Source organism: Poecilia formosa, unplaced genomic scaffold (genome assembly GCF_000485575.1).
Source record: "Poecilia formosa unplaced genomic scaffold, Poecilia_formosa-5.1.2 Scaffold299, whole genome shotgun sequence".
In the NCBI taxonomy this organism is placed as follows: domain Eukaryota; kingdom Metazoa; phylum Chordata; class Actinopteri; order Cyprinodontiformes; family Poeciliidae; genus Poecilia; species Poecilia formosa.
The window spans coordinates 203,150-221,222 of NW_006800238.1; the positions used below are offsets into that span (position 1 = coordinate 203,150).

Genomic DNA, 18,073 nt, shown 5'->3' on the forward strand with positions numbered 1-18,073 from the left:
TTTAAGACATACAGCAAAAGCCTATAACCATAAAAGAAGGCAGCTCTACAATATAATAAGTCAAGGGGAATAAGAGAGTAAATTTTGTTTGTTGGTCTATTACATAAAATTCCAATAAACTATATTGAAGTTTGTGGTTATATTGTGACAGGAAGGGAAAAAGTTCAAAAAGTGAGAACACTTCTGCAAAGCAGTGTAATTTTCACAACTAGTGACCGCATTCAAGGAAGTGTGACTTCAGGTAAAGCGTGGGGTTGTCAAGGCTGTCCAGAGGGGAGATAAAGCACATAAAGCTGCAGAATGGTAAAAAGCAGATTTATTCGCCCTTGAAGAGCATGGTTGACTATCTCAGGAAAACATGTGTAGCTCTCCGTGTCCAAGTGCCGTATGATCAGCCCATCAGAGAGTCAGTGACAGCAGCACTATTGTCAAGGCCATTTCAGTGACAAGTTTACAAGACGCTCCCGAGCGACAGTGACACGAGTGTGATTGAATGTCATCTTACAATGTGTGATGTGGAAAGTCAAAGAGACCATACTTTATTTGTAAATCTCAAAGACAAATAGCTTGAGCATCCTATTTTAGCAGTTGAATTTTCATAAAGCGGCCATGTTTGACATTACTAAAAGAACAGTACAACCCAACAATGTGACTTGATGCAAATTAGGCGAGTTGCATCAAAGCTGAAGACACAAACACACCCATTCTAGCACTGCAGGAGACACACAAAAGTGATTGACAGTGTTTCCAAACAGGGGGGATGTTTGATGGAAAAATAGCACAGGCATTCATTGTTTTCATGGCAAAGCAGATTCTGAGCCACAGAGCAAACATGCAACATACCCGTCGTTGTACGAGGCATCGTGGCGTGCTGATGCCAGAATGTCCATCTCAATCAAGTTGTCCTGCAAAGTCTCAAGGAATGCCTGCTTTGCTATATTTCTACACACAGGTGGAAAGATGGATATGAAGCTAGTGTGAGACATGCATGCAATAAAAAACATGAAAATGCCAGTACAGAATGTGATCACCAGGCGATACCAATCAACAGGTAAAGAAAGAGCGTCACAACGGATGGTGTGGGGACAAAGAAACCAAGGCCCTTATGGAACTACTTCTAAAGAAGAGTGGGACAAATGACATCTAACTCTTGCTGCTCTCATTTGTACGCTTCCATACCTTGTTTTGTTTGAGCCCTGTCCTTCTCTGCAAGCGTCTTGCTCTTCTCTGATAAACATTAGAGTATTCTGGCTCCTTTAAGGTTGTGGTTGAAAGACAAAAATGCATCACTTACTGTACATATGAAAAGTTAGCTTTAAACATTTTAGTATTAATTTTAAGTAGAAAAAAAAAACCTAATCATTAGAGATGCACCGAGAGATCATTTGCCTTTCTTGAATGTCCCTAATCAGCTGATAAAAGCATTCTTCAATGTGGAAACTGTTGCACAGTGAAGAGCAGTTGGCTACTTGTAGTGCCTATAAGGTCTTAATAAATAAAATTAGAAGCAAACAAAAGTAATAAGCTCCTTCTCTGGAGGCATTTTCTTTAGACTGCTAAAGAAACAATTAATATTGTTTTGCAAACAGCAGGAAGTTAAACAGTCTGATCTGGTTTCTGATCTTAATATAAATAATTAACGAATGTTTAGATCAGAAAGATCGCTTCAGCTTCCCATATGGTTACAATAAATCAATCCATAAATCTATAAGTTAGAGCATAATAGTTTTTTTTTCTCTTTAAATATACAGTCGAGATACAAAGTCTATATAAAGCAGTCAAATTGCAGGGTTTTGTGAAGTAAAAGTTGAAAACAAAAATTATGTCAGGGCATTTTACACTGATTGGGATAGTCAGTGTATCTCAATCAAACTGATTGGGACACACTGGGATACATTTTGGGAGGGGGGGTTGTACAAAAACCAAAATGTTTTTTACAAGTTAACAAAAACATTTTTTAATAACTTTTTACATAATTCTTTAAACTGTAACTATGTCCCAGCAGTAAAATATGGCACATAATCTGTGAAAAAAAAAAAAAAGCTCCTATGCTTTCTCCCTGTGGTCCTACAGCTATCTGCAGAAATAAACCAGCTTTAAGACAGACACATTTCAGAGAATGCAGGAAGTAGACAAAAGTAGTTATACATCTAAAGTTATCAAAAAGAAGTCAGAATCAGTTTAACAAAATTTCACAAAATTTGTAATCAAAAATCAGCAACAGAATCTCTGATCGGTGCGCCTCTGCTGATTAGCAGAAAAATTACAACACTTTATCGCTCAACTGCTGTAGCACTACAAATAACACATCTTCTGTAATACATCTAGAGGCTTGCGTCTCCTTTCTCCCCATGTTGAGAGCTACGTCCCATAAGGAAGTACTCCTCCAGTGCAATGGAGAAATGAACCGTCCACATGCAATGGGAGGGCTGAACACGTTCAGTGGTCCAAGAGAAAAGGCTGGATTTTGATGCATGCCCTGTGGAGCTCAGCGCTGGACTTTCCTCAGCTTCAGCTCTGACGATGAATGCAAAGTTCAATGAAGCAAATGACGGAGGGATGCTTGGCAGAAGCTCTTAAGAAAGAAACGGCAAAAGTCAAGAGAGCCAAGCAACTACCACTGTCTCTCATACAACTGAGACCTATTGATGCCTTTTGCATCAGTAGATTTAATTTAAGAGACGTAAGAGAGAGGTAATGATATGGCATTAAATGAGGAAAAAATAGAATTTAATCCTACAGGATCCTTTAGGATACGACTAACAATTTTAGCAGTATTACTTTGAAATTGTATCTTTCTTTAAGGCTATGGGTTATAAAACTCTGTGGTTTCAGCAGAACTATTTTCTCTCCTCACCATCTGTCTTTGGCTCCACAGGGAATACCTGTGCAGCATTAACTGGAGCTGGATGATGTGTAATCATTCCTTATACTTTATACTGCCCCACCAGCTGAAACTGATGCTCATTTTCCTGTTGAATGAACCGTCTCACAACAGCCGAGGGACGAGACAACAAGTCTCTTCATGACTGTTTTATTTACAGTTGTGGAAAAAATAGCTATTAGTAGTTTTCCCATCAAAATAAAATGCTAATTTGAATAATGTTTTTTTAACGAGTAGTTTCTAAAAATGGATGGAGGACACAAGGTGGAACATTGGAAATGTTTACCAGTGTTGCTATTTTGTCAAATTGTCTCCGTTCTACAGGTCTGACCCAAAAATGTTTTCAGATTTGAAATCAATATTGGTCTGTGCCTCATGAGTTAATCTATTCAACCAGATACTGTTTCCACAAATATATATATATAAAACTAAGTTTATAAGCAGATGTATTTTTCATGCTGATTATTTTGATGCTGATTATAAATCAGTGAGATTTATATTAATCATATAACTCTATCTGATTTATATGATTAATCAGATAAAGAAATTGTCACAGAGAGGAAGACTTTCAAAAGAAATATTTTACTGTTACATTTTTTGTACTTTAAACTACTCTATGATTGCACATGGCAGATTTAGGAAAACTAGGAAATATTTAGATATTCCTTAGTTAATGTAAGGTTCATAACTCTTGCGAATACACTGTAACAGCTGATTTAGTGATGCAAACCATGTTAACTGTGTTAGTTGAACATTTAAGATGTCAATATTATGTTATATTTGCATAAAGGGGACATCATTTACTGCAGATCTGCTAAACAAGATCATGGACTTCTGGCTAACCAATTCCAGAAGCCACCATTTTTAAATTTTGCTGCGATTTTTTAGTTCAATTTCAAGGATACGCATCCCAAATCAGGTTAAATCACATTAATATGAAAACAATATTGTTGCTGGGTGTAATAATGCTTTTCAGACCACTTTGTCATGCATTTTCCCACAGAAATAGAAATCGGCTATTTTTAAACTGATAGAAAGAAAAATCTCTAAACCTATTTTTTAGATACTGTTCATAAATCTAAATGGCAATGCTGCTGCCAGTTACATGTAAACACAAAGCTGCCATTTGTGCAAAACTGGCTTTCTTTGCTCAGAAGCTTTTTGAGCTCCAAATTCAAAAGAGAAATTTGTCATGGTGAGAAATGCAGGAGGAAGAAAACTGGCTTAGAAAAAGGGTTTATCAGAGTTATTGAATTTAACTTTACTAGCTAAACTCAAATCTGTTGGAACAATAGTGCTTCGAATAAAGCTTTGACAAAATGGGAATCAATTACTGCTCTGACACTTTTATTGAGGGTAAAAAATGAAGAAAAAAAAAACATATTTTAGAAGAGACTACCTGCCAGAAGTGTACACTCAGCTTGCTTTTCATTCACAGGGCATTTATCTCTAGTTTTCTAAAGTATAAAAAGAATAAATGAGTACAAATGAACAAAAACCGTTCAGTTACTACTGTGGTGGGCAAAATTACAGCCCTAATGTTACAGTTGAAATGCTCTGACTCAATCCTGACCATCAAATCTACAAAATGAGGAGAAATTCTCCCACAATTTGAGGCTTATTGAAGAAATTTTCTCAGTTGGTAACCTGGCTACAGCCATGATTGAGCTTTTCTTCGTGAAGATTATACACCACCGTGAAAAAAAAAGGAGATTATTAGAGCAAAGGAAATCTTGAAATTCTTGACAATACCAGTCAAGGAAAAACCAACAGACATTTCCTTAGTTCCAATAATACTCGACAAATCTACTTCACACAAGAGCCTTCTTATTGAGAATGTGCTAGAGAACAAAGAGTTGATTAATATAAAATAAATAGACACCAGGACTGAAGGAGAGGAGCGAGGAAGCATGCACACTCGAGCCTGGGTGGAATTTTGCATTTTTCTAACATTATTATTAGTCAAACTAGATTTGGCTGGAAATCAGCTAATATTTGACAAGCAACCAAAAGCAACACTTTTCTCTTGTTTTCCACAAAAATCGTGTTCTTCAAAAAGTTAAGCCTTTTGGTTCCAAGCAGCTTTAATTTTCTTGCTCTGCTCCTTGTTAGCTCTGTGGTAACATAATATAGAGCTGACAACACAAAAAGCTGAGTTCGATGGCAGAAGCTTGAGCTCATTCCTAAAGATGCCAACATGTCTGCCTCGCACATTGTTAGGGAGACAAGTTGCACGGTACCTCGTTTCCAGCGGGATGTTGCTGTTGAGGAGCCAGTTGTCCTGAACGCTGCTGGAGTCTTGACCACTGGCGGGACCCTCCGGGGGAGCGGAGCTGTCTGTGGGCGCTGGATTGGCGTTGCTCCGCGGAGTGTAGTTGCTCCTGTTTAACGAGTTAATAGAGGCTGCATGGTGCTGATGATTGGGCGAGTGAGAATGGGAGAGGGGCAGCGGAGGCGTCCGCAGCCGAGAGTGATTTTGAAAGGCTCCGTCTGAAGAGAGAGAGCGGGGAAAAAAAAAAACAGGAAATAAGTAAAACATGAAAAAGAAAGCATTTACCTGAAGAAAAAGAAATCCAGTCGTTAAATAATCACTTTGAGGAACTTTTTAGTCTTTTCTACCTTTGAGGTTACCATCAAAGACTGACTCACAATTTGTTTCCCAGCAGAGCTAAAATATGACTGATTTATTCAGGTTCGCAGCTTCTGAAAGAGTATTTGAGTTTTTTTTAAGCTTCGATTTTACAAAAAAAAAAAAAAAAAACTTTTGGAGTTACCTTTCAAACAATTTCACAGAAAATTGCAGAAGGCTGTTTAAATTTAATTCCCTCCTCCTGTAAAACATAGACAAGGTACGTTTTCTTTTCCAATGATAAATGCTACAAGTCACAACGACTAAAGAAGGTGATATTTCATCAGTGCTTTCTGCAAGTGAAAATTTGTATTTTTATAAAAAAATATTTTTAAGGCTTTTGATTTGTCTGAGTAGAAAAAAAATCTGCAGGTCATAAACATAAGAAAATTAAATAGTTTTTATACTGGACATCCAAAAACAGTTTCCACTGTAGAAAAGCATTATATGTAAAACACCTTCACTAAACCGCTGGTGCATTCACACCAGCCGTTTAGTCAACCTTAATCAAACTCTAGTTTTTCAAGGCAAACAAATTGCAGTTTGATTAAGCAGGTCTCACGTGAATGCACCCTAGAAGGCAACTAAAGTAGAAGAAGAAACAAGATAAATTAAGCATCATATTAACAAGGCTGTGAGAAGACAAGTGACAAATTGGGAACTTTAGCATGACAGTCATGAAGGACCATTTTGATTTTAAGAGGAGAATAAATTTAAATGACTGCAAAATTTGCCACAAAAAAAAAAAGAAAAGTCAATTTTTGACTTTAATATTGGTTTTGGACTAAAACAAAACCTCCTAATAGGCTGGACAGTGTCCTGCAAAGGAACTTATACCTTTACTTTAGCCAGTTTACATTTTTGCTGCATTGTGTTAAGTTAGGATTTTATGTGATCAGACAAATAGAAAAACAACACAAATGGCAAAAGTCCCCATCCCCTTTATACCGATTCCCCAAAATTAAATACAGCCAACATTCAAGAAATGTTCCCAAACACACCAAGACATGGCAGCCAGCAGATACTGACAGGCCTGCTGAGGAAAGCGTTAATCAGAGAAGCTGCCAAGATCACCATGTTAACGGAGATGTTCCTGCATTTCTCTCCTCCATCCATGGTTTATATTTGTGTCACTGCATGGTTTTACACAGGTTGCCCTTATGCTGATAACGTGATTTAATGATCAGAGACTGGACATTAAGATGCAAGAGGAAAGCAACTGTGCATCAACTGTATATATCCTGATAACTGGATTGTACATATTAACTTGTCAGTTTACTCTATCAAAAAAAAGAAATGGTTATGTCAGCATGTTGCTGACATCACTGGGCGTGAACGCCTTTGCTGTCTACAGTGTATATTCAGCATAATCAACTAATAAACACCATTAAAACTAAAGTTTGAACTTTCCTGCTGTAGCACCATGGCAGACATTTTCACACCAGCAGTTTCACTAGCAAATTAACACAGAAACTTACAAATCCCTTTTAATGACAAGCTACAAAGACCTCACATGAAATACACTTCAAAAAGAAAGGAAAAAAAACTCTCCTGCTCATTATTTCTTCTAGCTGATCTCCACCACTGTGTGCTCTCTGCCTCCCACTGAGACCCGCCTAAGTTTACTCCGAACAGACACGGACTGGCTTGTTTAAACAAACGAGCTGGTCTCTTCCTGAAGTTGACAAAGTCTCACCGCTTTTTAGGACACTCATTTAGACTAGGGAAGGTTGTTGGAGCATGTTTTTTTGTTTTGTTTTTTTCAACTAATAATGCATGTTTCACACAACTCATAAGCAGATTTAAGATATAGCTGTATGGCAGCAATCAGATCTTACCTGAGAAACTGGCTGTAAATGCCAAACTGCCTAGAAGAAGAGATAGTAGTCTCTGGTCCCATTCTCACTCTTTGATACTCTGCTTTCCACAAGATAGAGGACTGATGTCTTTTTGCACTCTATAGCCATTTATTTCCACGTTTTCTAAGCCATTCATCAATCAATGAACTGCTGGCTTTACACAGAAAGGCTTTTCTTCGTAGCGTTGAGCCTTTATTTCACAGATATCCTCAGCACTAAATTGCCAATTTACACCGCAGAGAGCAGAATGCAGAAACAGAGCGGGTTTATTTCCTATAATCAACCCCTTCATTAAAGCAATACCGACTCATGTCAGTCAACAAGTTTCGACTCCTATCAGATTTTTTTTTTCAGGGTCAGGAACTTAAAGCGCCCATATTAACATGTCGATCATGTAAGACTGATAAACCTGCACCAACAACATGCTTGCATCAAGCTTCATCAGTTGTTCAAGCTTCATCAGTTGTTCAAAACGGGGAACATGTGCTAACAGGCAGTATGCTCATAACGCAGCAAGAAAGCTAAAATATACCGAGTTAAATTCTCTGTTTTCCAGCCTCATAAGCAACATTTAAACGGCTTCCTAGGTTTCTTCCTAGTATTTAAAATAAAACGGTAATTTTTACATTTAGGCGATGGTGGGCACAAGTGCGCTAATCAACTAATGACGTAGCAATTTTTTCGTTTAGCTTTTTTTTTTGCAAACTTAGCTTAGCCTAAATTTATTTTTTCAGTTAAATTCAAAAACACTAATTTACCTTGGTGTCTTGTAAATCTTCAGTTGAAAAAAGTTCCACATCTGCGTTGAAATTTTGGTTATTAATTGTTAAAAATTCTCCAGGCATTTAGACGCTTATATTTATGCTCTTACTTTGAAGGGGTGAAATTTTTTACAGAGCAGTTCAAAAACTTTATTTTCAGGAAGAAACATACATGAACAATATAAAGAATGAATAGTAAAAAAAATAAGATATAGACATGAATACAATATCTAAGGACATTATAAGAACATGTAAATGATAATGTTAAAATTAAATTAGCATTTAATTTATTAAATTGGTGTTCGGGGACTGTAGTCTTTCAAGGGGAGATATCATTTTAACTGACATTAGCACTTTAGCATTAGCTTTCTCTAAATCCCTTGTAGGTGTAGTGCATTGTGTTAGCAGAACTAATGTTTGTGATTACTGGTTTAGAGTAAACGCAACAAACTTTTTTGTAGTTCACCACTGCATTTAGATCTAGTTTTAGATAGTTTCTTATGTTTAAAGACATATGTTTTGTCTTTGGAGACATGATTTATTCCTTCCAGCAGTTGAGGCACTTAGAAGTATCACAGTGTGAGGTAAAACCACACAGTTTTTGATGACCTCCCTCCAGCTCAGTTATGTACCTGATCCCAGAAGCCATTCATATGGTTATGCTAATTTGATACAGAGATGGCACAGATACACAGCAAAATATATCTAAAGGACAAATGAATCCCTGCTCCAGAAGGCATCTACTGCAAACCAAAACAAACATTTTACATCCTGGAGCGTGACCATCGAGCGATTGCAGACCAACAGCTAATTCATCTCTGCAGCACCTTCTTTTCCTGGGGCCATGTTCTCAATAATTATAGATTGTACATTTGCCATGTACCATCAAATGTAAATACCTGCAGATCTCTACACTAAACATGCAATTTAATTCTCAGGGCTTTGGGTGCTTTCATAAATCTATCTGGATTAGTGTAAATGTGAACGCGCTGTGCTGTATATTTGCAAAGTCATAAACATGTCAGGAAAATTACACTTATTTTAAGTGACTTATAAAATAGCAATACAGTGTCTCCATTATTCCTAGTTTTTATGAATGTAGTAATATTTATGATTAATGCAACCTCATTTTTAAATAGTTTCTCAGCTTTTGTTTGGGAGACAGACAGCTTCTCTTTGTGTAAGCTTATTTTTTCTTATTTTCCAAGCAACTTACAGTATATGTTGAGGTTAGAGACAATGAATGACCCTTTGGCATTAATGCTGCAAATTTATCTCCAGGAAGATATTCATCTTTCTACATTTTTTGTTGTTTTACTATTCATTTTAAAAACAATTGGTAATATTGCTATATGAAACAATTCACTTTCCATAGAATTTTTCCTTGTTTTTTTTTCTTTTTTCTTTTTAAAACAATTGGTAATATTGCTATATGAAACAATTCACTTTCCATAGAAGTTTTCCTTGTTTTTTTTCTTTTTGTTTTGTGTGTGTCCATTTTCTCTATGCTCCCTTGCTTTGAGGAAAATAACCACCCAGCTGGTTGGACGTTTTTTTTCCCCTAGTTAAATGTAGTTCTTCTTTCTGTTGTGACACACCATACATGCTCAGTTTGGGTGCTTGTCATTTCATTCATTTGCAGTTGTGGTTGTTTTGTAATTGACTTCTCCAGGTATGAAATGGTGCCGTCTACCGCAGGATGATTCAAACTGAACAGTCTGTACTTTCCCCTTTTAACCCACTTTGACAACCTACGATTTAAATGAAATTTTCTATATTCTACTTATAAAATGCTGTCAGAAAATATGTCTGTATGACTACACATAAATGGACAGACTATTGCCAAAAGTGTTTGGTCAGTTTCTTTTACACATCTGTCATTGATACACTTTGTGCAGCTTCCAGAGCTTCAACTCTTTGTAGTCTACAAGGTTTAGGGGGATTTTGTAAGGAATTTCAGAAGACTTTTCGGGCAAAATAATTATGAGGCCAGACACTGATGTTGGACACTTTAGTCTGGCTGTCAAGAGTTTTGTGCAGCCCAGTCAAAGTCTTCCATATCGTCCACTGAGCTAGCCTTGTGCACCAATGCAGAGTCATGCTGGAACAGAAAGGTGGGATCCCCGAACTGTCCCCATAAAGTTGGGAGCGTGAAATTGTCCAAAACATTTCGGCATGCTACAGGATTAGAAGTTGCATTTACTGCAACTAAGAGGGTGAGCCTAACTCCCGAAGAAAAGCCCTACACCATAATCCCTTTTGCAGAAAAAAAAAAAAAAGTCACAGTTGACACAATGCAGTCATGCAAGTACCATTCCCCTGGCAACTGCTACAGCCAGACTTGTCCATTAAATTTCCAGACAGAGGCATGATTCATCACTCCAGAGAATACTGCTCTAAAGTCCAGTAGCATGGTTTACATCCCTGCATCCATCCTGTGCACTGCTTGGAGCCAGTTACAGAAGCTAAAGGTGTTGTTGTCACTATTCTTAAGGCCATTCCTATTGATTTTGAGAAAGAATAATCTGTCTGTAAATGTTTCCACTGAGGAATCTTTTAGTTAATTTATTTGACGGTGTTCAATTTTTCTGTTTTCACTGCAAATGTTCTGTAGTGTCTGTGTGCTGGTGCCAGGCTTGACCAGCATTGTCCTGCAAAAGACATATTCAATCTCAACAGGATTTCCTGGTGAACTAAAGTTTAAAAAAAAAAAAAAAACTTAAACAAATGCACATTTGTTACTGCCCTTCAAACCTACTTGAGAAAGCTATCTGTACACACCTACTTAGAATAAGTATGTAGCATCTGAAGACATATTGACTCCTAAAGTTTACATTAAAAAAGTTTGTTGAAAATGAGAAGCTGGTCCACAATGATAATGAACAACATAAAATGCTAAAAACAACCTCAGAGACTCCTTAAGATTGAGATCGACTGTCTGATGGTGTGCAAACATGTCGTTGCCCTGCAATACACATTTTTCCACAGCCAGGTAAGTACATGTTAGACCTGTAGCACTAAAAATATTTTTTTTAAAGAAAAAGGAATGAGAAATAAAAGTGTTTGTGGGATAAAGCACAGGGCAGCATGACCCGCGCAGATGTGGCGATTCAGCAACAATTATTCACTACTATCCAAGGAGTAGGAGAGAAAAAAAAATTAATGGTTTTCTATTGACCTGCTTTGCACAACAAAATTGCCAAGAAAAGGAGATTCATTTGTTATCAGAGAGACACAGAATAGAGACTTTGGTACAATGGCCAAAAACATTCACATCGCATTCAAAGCAGAGGCCTGATGATATCCTTTCAGTGTGGGGAATGTGGGGGTTTCATTTTTCTTCCTAACAGATGCATGCACCGGTTAAGGCCTCCCGATGCTTTCTGAGACAAGTAATTAAGGCAAATCCACTTCATTAGCTAAAACCTCATCCCCCACACCAAGAAACAACAGGGATATCGGTCTCCTTGTAAGTTGTTATAATTGCTCACACAAAGATGTCCAGTCAGTGAGCAAAAGCCCAACTAAGCGAAGTATAGTTGGGATTTTGTAATATAAATAAAATTACTACTGATATATTCCAAAATATTTTAGAATAGTTCACCTGATGCAGAAATGTCCATTTGCATGGGAAACAAGTTGTTGTTTGGCTGGTATGAAACCTCCTGCTGAATGTATCTAATGGTTTTGTATTAATCTGAATATGTTAGCGGTGAATTAGACTCAGTTGTAAATTACTGAAATGTGTAAACATCTTTTGATATTAAAATGCCAAATTCAAGAGGTAGTTCACATTTGTATACAAACACCCTTTGCTCTGCCAGTGCTGTTTTGTCCTGCCAAATTTTCCTTCTAACAGGTTGATGTTGAATGCAGTGAATACAATTCAAACACCCAGGACATGGTCCAAATTGGACATTTGACAAGGCTGAATTAGAATGACTAAAAACTAGCATTTGTGTTATAATTTTGTTTTAGCAGTTAATTTAAAAAATCAAATAGATGTTTTCTTTCCTGAACTATAACTTTTTTTATTTGCAGACAATCGATGATGTAGTTGGAACAAAATTATATGGGACTAAAATCAGCAATATACTAGGTGGAAATGGTTACATGCACTGTAATCCAGGAGCAAATCAGCCTTTTGTTAAAAAGACTCAAATTTAATCAGACGCCTGTCTTCCAGATGTAAGATTTTGTAGGGACACAACTGCTTTAATTTCCACAGCAGGAGTAATCAACAACAACATAAACACCAATCAATATACAGAGCAGATCAAAAAGCTGCATGCAGTGCTGCATGCTCTTTCAATTGTTACAAATTTAGTTTGATGCTTGCGCCTGTTAACTGAAAATACCAAGACTAGAAGTATCTCTGCAAAATACTCATATAGAACGTATTTCAAACTCAACACATGATAAATACCTACATTAATTGGGGATGACAGAAAATCTTGCCAGGAAAACTTTATTTTTGCTTCATTTAGTCTGAATTCTTAACTTTGACATTCTCTGTACCGTCTAGGGAAATGCATATTCGTGAACAACGAAAGTGAATAGCATCCACAACACGGACGGCCCCATCTGATGACATAAAGTGATAGGATATGCCCTAAACATCCACTCAGCCCACTGAGGTGCAAGTCATTTGATGGAGAATTAATCAAAAGTCATCCAGCACCAATATAAATCAGCAGATCATCCCCAATGGCTAATCACAAGAGCAAAATTTCCAGCTGAGTAAGGATTGTCTATAAAAATACAAATCGAATGTCAGAAACGCAGTGAAGCAGCACAACGTAGTGGCTCCGTGGAGCCGGATCTCTCTCCAAGCCCTGCTGTTTCCGACACCATTAAAAAAATCTGAGAGGAAGAGGCATGAGGGAATTCCAGCTGTCTTCCAAAGAACCATTTGAGAGGTAACAGGTACCACAAACACCACACTTCTCGGCTCTTCACCGGGTCTCCCTTAGGGAAAAACAAGTTCGTAGAATGCAAATAAAGCTTGATTTTTATTACCAACCAGAGGAAGACAGATGTGCTGTTTTTTAAAGAAGTAAAGCAAGCTGCCGCCAGGTTGCACAAAGAACACCAATTTATAAAAACTATTATAAAAGGGCCTGCCACAGTTTTCGACCTAAATCCATTAAGACCGGAGCTGGCATATGTTTCACTCGGCCTTCCTTAGATCTAATGGATTTTCTGTCATTCTTTGAGCTGCCTTAGCAAGAACAAGACAAGTGGTTATGTATGCTCTGTTCTGTATGTCACTCTGCTACAAATCCATCAAGAGCCTGGAGATTTTGTTAGAAGGCACAGATGGTCTGCAATTATCATACAATGAAGGTGATGCATCTAAATTTACGTCAGTGGAAAGAAGATATGTAGGTATCCTGAACGGGTTACTGTGAGCTGACAAACGGTGGCCTGAATATGATCGGACAAATTGCCTGTTGACTTCACTTTACTGATAACTTGCAGTGGATTGCAAAAGTGTTGGGAACCTTGGAACTTTTCACACTGTCGTTTAATAACCACCAACTTCAGGAGATTTTCTCCAGTTTTGAATGATGGAATGACTCCAAAAAGATGACAACATTTGTTAAGAGGAAAAAAATTGAGGCATGCATCAATTGCAATTTTTTTTTTTAACAAGCCTGACCTGCTGATTCCGATTTTGGTGAATGTCATTTTTTGTCTGAAACGTCACTTAATAGTTTATCAAAGTTCTAAGTTGGCAATAGTGGTGTAACACGTGCAACGCTTGTCATCAATGCATGGTGGGTAGCAATATGACTGAGTTCAGTGGTATTCTGCTAAAAGCCATGCTACTACAGCAGAACAAATGTTTACTGCTTTAGGGTTAGAAAACAAACTTTTTAGGTTCCAGTGCCTGAAAATGGCATCTCAAAAAACAAGACACTGTGGTAGCAGCATTGTGCTGTGTGGAGGCTTTTCTTCAGTAGGGAAAAGGGAGACAATCATACACGTCACAAATCTGACCTTTATGGCAGAAGGGCAAGAAAACCAAAATTTGACATTTTTGACCTACATTAAAAATGCTGTGTGACAATAAAAAACAGCCCAATATGAACATGAGTACATTCCAGGAAACATGAAGGCAGCAGCATAATATTGTGGGTATGCTCTTTCAGTGGGTCATGGAAGCTGGTGAGAGCTTCCACCAGTAAGATGGATGGAGCTAAATACAGTGTAATCATGGAAAAAAGGGGGCTGCAAAAGATTTGAGAAAGGGGTGTAGGCTCACATTGTAGCAGTAAAACGACCGTAAACACACACCCGGAGCTGTAGCAAAATGGTTTACATCAAAGTGTTGATGTGTTTGAACAACCCTGACTTAAATCTGAGTGAGAATCTACAGCAGCACTTGAAGCTGACAAATACGCTTCATTCAATCTGACTGAGTTGGGTATATTTCACAAAGAGGAATAAAACCTTATTGTTATCGGGTAAATTTGAAATGGTTTAGGGGTTACTGACACTCTCGCAAGGCTCTGTACATAAAGTGTTCAGGAAAAAAAAAAAAGAAAGAACAGGGTGCCATGTGTTGCTCATGAAATTATTATTTAGCCTCAGATAGTTCTATTCCTCGTGGTGTCTGCGGCTAAATTACTTTCTGGTGTGACCTCTTTTAACCACATTTCTCCCCCGTCTCTGCAGACTCAGGGGGGATGATTAAGCAGTTCAAATGAAGACTCATTTGAATTCACACACGGCTGCGTCCCTGAGCCTTCTGCTCAGCACAGCATTCCTGCTTGGTCAGCTGCGAGCCGCTCGGTGTGCCGGCCCTTTTCACCGGGGCGTCCGACCGCACTGAAAGCCGATACTGGCGACCCCATGCTGCTTCGCATTAAGAGATGCTAATGCGGGGAGGCTGCAGTGTCTGAGATCTTGCAGCCCAGCGTGGCAGCGGCCTCTAACTGGCATTCTCCCCAGGAAGAAGACCCTCGGAGAAAGCCGAAGGCCACGGAGAGACACATGCTTGACAATAGGACTGCAGGCTTCAGCGAGCAGCCTCATCAGCCTTAGAGGAACTACTGCTTAGTCTTCCCAGATATAATAATAATAAAAAATAAAACACAACTCTCCCTCACCCCACTCTGAAAATAAATAAAAAAAAGCACACAGCAGCCTTGGAGGCTACTAATGTGAATAATGATATGCCACTGAGAGCTTTCAGTTGTTCAAAATCCGCCAGAACATTTTAAGTCCTGCATTTGGGCTCCAAGACGACCTTGGGCGAATGTAATCTGAAAAGATAAAAACCACCTGTTTTTCTGTGGAAAGATTCCACTACGAAAAGATTATTAGAGGCATACGTATTCTTTCACCTTGTTTACTGACAATAAAAACATCTTTTTTTATTCTTTTCTGCTCAGATGACATTTCTCTTCAAAGCATGACTTGCATATCAAGACGACCCGATTTGAAATTGTCATCCTTTTTCGCCGTGGTGGTTTTCAAATACATATTTTTTTGCCACATGTAAATTCTGAAGGAATCTTGACATGCATGGTTAATTCCCAATTACATCCAGGAATATTTTCTAAAGCAAAAATGAAAATGTTTTGTAAAGAAAAAAAAAAATAAAAAATCGGGAATGTGCAATCTTTTTATTATCATTCTGGCGAACACATCCAATACCACACTCTCATTTTGTCACCTCTCACTACATTTTTGTCACCTTGTGAATATTAGATTTATTTAGCTCTATGTAGCAATGTCACACTGAACAACTTCCAATCAAGTCATTTCATTCTGCTGAAACAAGCTCTGATTGATAGAGTTATTTAGCTACATATATTATTTCCCAACAAAAAAAAAAAAAAAAAAAAAGGGGGAATGAACGTTGTGCTGTTCACTGGAGTGAAAGACTCATTTTTTTCCTATTAATCAAAAATGAGAGATACCCAGAATGGAATAAACAAAGTCACCAAGCTTGCTAAATATTTGGATGAGGCGCTGTAAATGCAGCGGGAGAAATACGATAGAGAGGAAGCTTATCTAAGTTGTGTGGATTAATTGAACAAAACTTGGAGATGCTTTGCTATTCTCCAAATTTTAATGAGAGCACTATTCATAAGTAAAAATGTCAAGTCTCAAAATGAAACATAACATCCCATTGGGGGTGTGACAAACAAGATGAGATTTAAGCAACGTTTTGGTAAAAAACTAAGAATTTGCAGGTCCTTGGTTTTTTTTTGGTCAGTAGCATTGGTTCGATTAAGAAAGCACAGCAGTATGTGTGCACAGTGCCACTTACTAAAAGGGTCTTTCAAAGCCCTAATGACAACCAGAGGTAGCAACTCGAGCTGCAGAAATTCCTCCTTACTCCTCTTCCTGACAGCCTAAGGCTAAACTAAACGATCTATCCATGCAAATTACATTCATTGTTGTGAGAAACTTCTGCCATGGTAAAGGTCTTAGCCCCCCACCCCCACCCATATTGCCTACAGCCAATTGTGCCACTGCTGGGTGACCACAGTGTTGCTGCACAGGAATTACCAGGGAGATTTGCAGTGGGATTAATAACTCATTCCGCTGCCGACCTGAGCAGCCAGTCAGGACACTTCGGAGTTTCATATATTGAAAGCTTTCAACTAGTTAGCTTGATCAATGACTTAAATCATTCATGTTGTTTTAGGAAGACTGAAACAACATGGATGATATATATATATATATATATATTTTTTTTTTTCTTTTTTTTTTTAACAGTTCATTTATAAGAGTCTTTGTGGAAGGTCCAAGACCCACTTGTGGTTTTGGCACCAGAGGTTGCAGACCCTTGACCTATGCAAATAAAAACTGGTTTGATTTGACTGTTAATATAATATTTAAGGACACAACTGTTATCTTGAACTTCCATTTCTGTGGCCTTTAGAGGGCCACAGAAAAAGCACTGGCAGGCCAAACTTTGTCCACAGGCCATATGTTTGCATCACTGCATCACTGTTAATGTCAAACAAATATAATAACATGGCCAACCCAAAACACAAACACACACACACGCACACAAACAGCAAAAAGATGAAAACTACCTTTGCTTATTGACATCAACATAATTATTTATGGGACCAAGACAGATATGTTAAAAAATGACTGACATCTAGCATGAACATATATCAGCATTAGCATCCCTGATGATATTGTTATTATTCTTTTGTTGTATTTAACAGGAACCTCTATTGAAGATGTTCTGCAGAAAAACTGGAATCTATTGGAATCGGTAGGCCTTACCTTGGCGAAAAATAAAAATTAAGTCTAATAAGTGTATCTTTACTTTTGAAAGCTTGTCACGAAATGGACAGAATCCCACATCATATGAATAAGTGCTGTACATTACCAGTATTGGCATTTATTGATGCATCAATCAATCCAGCAGGGAACAAAATCGATCATCAATTTCCCATGACTGGCTCCCAGTACAGCCCTTTAAATTCTGAATTTAAGTACTACTAGAAGTTGTTCCAAAAATGTACGTTGAAGTATACTGAGAAAGTCATTAGCTTGAAAGCATCAAGACTAAGAGCTTAAACTATTTTAATTTGTCTTTTCTGAGATTTGTAAAAGTTTGATGGAGAAAAGCAACGTATGCTTTAATAATATTCAATGAATAATTTTGAAATTTCCACACTTTCAGTTGCAAATATTTGTTCTTTAATGTGTTGAGTAATTTAAGGGGAAAATATGCAACTAGTCAGAGTTGCATCTGCCACGTCAGACATTAAAGACAAACATGAATCGGTATTAGCCAAAGACCTGCCTGATCCATCGCTGCCATTTTTAATTTACGGTACACATTTTCTTTTTGTAAAAGAGAAGATAACATCAGTGAGTGTAAAGTTCTTCTTAATCATCATCGATAACTCTCCTAATCTCTCAATCTGTTGATGAATTTAGAATATAGCAACAAGAAAAG

The 18,073-nt window shown here is 37.6% G+C and overlaps 1 protein-coding gene across 13 annotated transcripts in view; it reads right to left on the minus strand.

Annotated features, from left to right (window-relative positions):
* The window catches only part of tenm4 (teneurin transmembrane protein 4), a 209,133-nt gene that overhangs the window by 107,691 nt on the left and 83,369 nt on the right, over window positions 1–18,073 (minus strand). For 7 of the 13 annotated variants that reach the window (XM_016660825.1, XM_016660820.1, XM_016660819.1 and 4 more), the window contains 3 exons: window positions 5,125–5,374; window positions 1,180–1,254; window positions 844–942 (listed from right to left, as the gene is read on the minus strand). In XM_016660825.1, coding sequence (XP_016516311.1) covers window positions 844–942; window positions 1,180–1,254; window positions 5,125–5,374 — 424 coding nt within the window. The remainder of the gene's footprint in view (window positions 1–843; window positions 943–1,179; window positions 1,255–5,124; window positions 5,375–18,073) is intronic. The other 6 variants (XM_016660826.1, XM_016660827.1, XM_016660824.1 and 3 more) reach the window with 3 other exon arrangements.